Below are 3162 nucleotides of genomic sequence, written 5' to 3'. Positions count from 1 at the left end.
GCAATCGACATTACCCTCGCCTCTTGAAATCAAATATTTTTTAAGATGGATGAATTTTGGATGATATTTTACTAATGAAATGTAACCTATTGATGTAGATTTTCGTAGTTTTATTTATTTATATTTTTATTTTGAATTTAACATTAATGTGAACTTGATAGATTGCCATACGAAGAAGTCTCATCCATTGATGTGTTCTCGATTTTATAACGTTATATCGAGCTGATTTTTCATCTTTCTATTACCATTATTATTTATTATAGATAAGACTGATTGATTAATCCATGATTAATCTAATTAATAATAAATATCGTATTATTATTTCTATCTGTCAAAATTAATGTTTGCATACTTACATTTCAATTTTACTTGCCTGTCCTTCTCTTTCAATTTGTCGGAAATTCGATTGTTTATAAACGAAGATATCATATATGAGATCGAATTTCATAAGATTTCTGCTATATATTTTTCTAAACGATATAATCAATAGAATCAATTACATATTTATCTAAGATTGCACAAACACTATTGTCATCATTCAAACATACGCGTTGCATGAATTTGTTACTTATAAATCCTATTAACCGACTGTAGTGGGAATGAAGTATAGTAATACTCGATTCTCAGTAGCGATGCAAAAGGACCGACTCTTTGTAACGAATTTGAATTCATAAGTTATCGGTAACCTTAAGATATAAGTGGACTGTGCATTATATGCATTTATGACAACATTGAGCAAGGCGAATGTAAAATAACAAAAACGTTTAACGAATTTAGAAGCACTGTTTTATTATTCTTATGTCAGTAATACAAAATTACTCAGTTAAAATTACAGTTAACAGACGAATTTGATAACAGACGACTAATATAAATATTCGAATGCGATGTGAAGATGATGCCGTAGTCTTTAAACCCCAAAATATTCTGTCAAAAAAATGCATTGGTTATTGGTCTGCTCTTATATCTCCATAAACACGTGACACAGAAATATTTTGTGAGTTGGTCTAATTTCATACCTCACCTGTGGTAATATCAAATGGGTTCTGGTCTATGCTATCGTGGGACAGAGCACCCTCGTTTCCTGTCTGCTGAAATTATTGACAACAGGTGCACGGATCTCAATCTATAATTTTGATTAAGGTTCGAGATGTCCGCTAGTGGTCGGGCAGAGCGTTCTCGACGCATCATCCCTTACGACTCACACCGACTGAGTGCGAGCTCTGGAATTATTTATCACCCTCCCTCGTTCTCGATTGTTGGTATATCGATGTGATTTTCTGCAGTAAGTAACGTAGCACAGGGTTTCCCTGCTACGTTGTATAATAATGTTTCGATCGACGTCTCTCCTAACGCTAGATGGCAGGATCGTGTTGTATTGCGATGAAAACAAACGTAACAGAGAGACAAAAAAATGAATATGTAAAGCTACCCGGGATAGAAGCGTATCAAGTTCGTTGAGATATAAATTACTCTTGCTCGATACGTTACGCTCGTCGCGGATTATTATCTCGATTGATTTAAAATGAATGACGGCTAATAAGTAATAAATATTCCAATGATTTCGAAGGTTAGGGGTTATGACAACGACAAGTAATACGTTCGATGCATGAGTTATACGAGGGTTGCCTTTAATATTTCGGGATTAGAGAACAAAAACAAATATTAATCATCGAAAATCACTTTATTGTTTTTCAAAATATTCCCCATGAAGATCTATACACTTTTGCATGCGTTTGAACCAATTTTCGAAGCACTTTTGCCATTCTGATTGAGGTATCTCCAAAACATGCATTCTGAATGCAGCAACCGCTTCTTCAGGTGTCGAAAAACGTTGACCTCTCAGTTTGTTTTTTACGTACGGGAATAAAAAGAAGTCATTCGGTGCCAAGTCAGGACTATACGGCGGATGACTCATCAAATCGATGTTTTGGGTGCTCAAAAATGCAGTTGTTTGAGCCGATGTGTGAGAGCTCGCATTGTCGTGGTGAAGAGTGATCCGTCTTCGGCGGTTGGTTTTCCTGATTTTTTCAGTCAAATGTTTATGCAATATTGAATGCATGCTGGTCCCACTAATGCCTAAGGTTGTCTCAATCTCACGATAGGTCACATGACGATCTTGCAATATCAGTTCGCGCACAGCATCAATGGTTTTCGGAACAACAACTGATTTTGGACGACCTTCACGAAATTCGTCTTGGAGTGAACTACGACCACGATTGAATTCACCATACCATCGATAAACACTGGTCCTTGATGGAGCTTCATCGCTAAAAATTGAATTAAGTTCATCCATGCACTGTTGCTGAGTTAATCCACGTCGAAAGTTGTAAAAAATAATCGCACGAAAATGTTCACGATTTAATTCCATTTTTGGGCCGAGATGAATCTTTTAAGTTACTGTAAACAACACAAATAGCGCTCGTATGCCAAAACGTTCTGAGTACGTATAACCTCAAAAATGTCCAACTTTACGATAGAGCTGTCAGTTGCCAGATTGCAACACTAGGGTTGCCAAATCCCGAAACATAAAAGGCAACTCTCGTACGTACAATAAACCTTACGACGAAGTTTGTTTTTGTACAAGCTCGGCGCAGAGATAAAGGTTGATTGACTTTCTCTGATCGATGGTCATCGCAGATTTATTGCGTAGAGGTTAAAATTCCCCCTGTGTGATAAATGCTTTCCGCGTATGAATTCTGTAGAAAAGCAACGAAGGATACTGACGAACGTTTCTGAAAATTTCCATCCGGCATAAAATTTATCGGAATCTATTACGCACCATCGCAGTTTCCATTTTTTCGTGGCTAAACAGCGTCTTTGTGTCCCTCTTAGAGTGGACCGCTGCTTGTCATATCGCTGAGGTCCGACAGCAGCCGGCAGAGCTGATATCATAAGTTTCTGGTTTAAAAACGTCTTCGGAATATGTAGTTCGACAGATGCGACGCTTTGCTCGTGGCCGAACACGAATCAAATGCGTCTATTCAAATGGAATAATGTTTCTGAATTGCGATGCGAATACTAGGGTATCGACGCGTGCCAATTTTTTCACCCTTCCGGGGTTGTAAGACCCGGATTGAACCGTTGAAGGACGCGTGATGCCGGTGTCGCGGATATAATGAGGATTCGGTAAAAGGAACAAGTCGAGAACTTGTATGAACTGCT

At 37.8% G+C, this 3162-nt stretch overlaps 1 protein-coding gene across 1 annotated transcript; it reads right to left on the bottom strand.

Moving 5' to 3' along the window:
• Positions 1 to 1681: 1681 nt before the first annotated feature.
• Positions 1682 to 2368, bottom strand: LOC144477799 (histone-lysine N-methyltransferase SETMAR-like). Its single transcript, XM_078195540.1, has one exon. The coding sequence runs from the start codon at positions 2366 to 2368 to the stop codon at positions 1682 to 1684; it is 687 nt and encodes a 228-aa protein (XP_078051666.1).
• Positions 2369 to 3162: the final 794 nt, after the last annotated feature.

This window comes from Augochlora pura, unplaced genomic scaffold, assembly GCF_028453695.1.
Source record: "Augochlora pura isolate Apur16 unplaced genomic scaffold, APUR_v2.2.1 APUR_unplaced_39, whole genome shotgun sequence".
Classification (NCBI taxonomy): domain Eukaryota; kingdom Metazoa; phylum Arthropoda; class Insecta; order Hymenoptera; family Halictidae; genus Augochlora; species Augochlora pura.
Note: the sequence above shows the minus strand (reverse complement) of the source record. Positions and strands in the feature narration are given on the sequence as shown.

Excerpts from the sequence above, each read along its gene's own strand:
- LOC144477799 (XM_078195540.1), bottom strand. The coding sequence starts at position 2,368 with ATGGAATTAAATCGTGAACATTTTCGTGCGATTATTTTTTACAACTTT.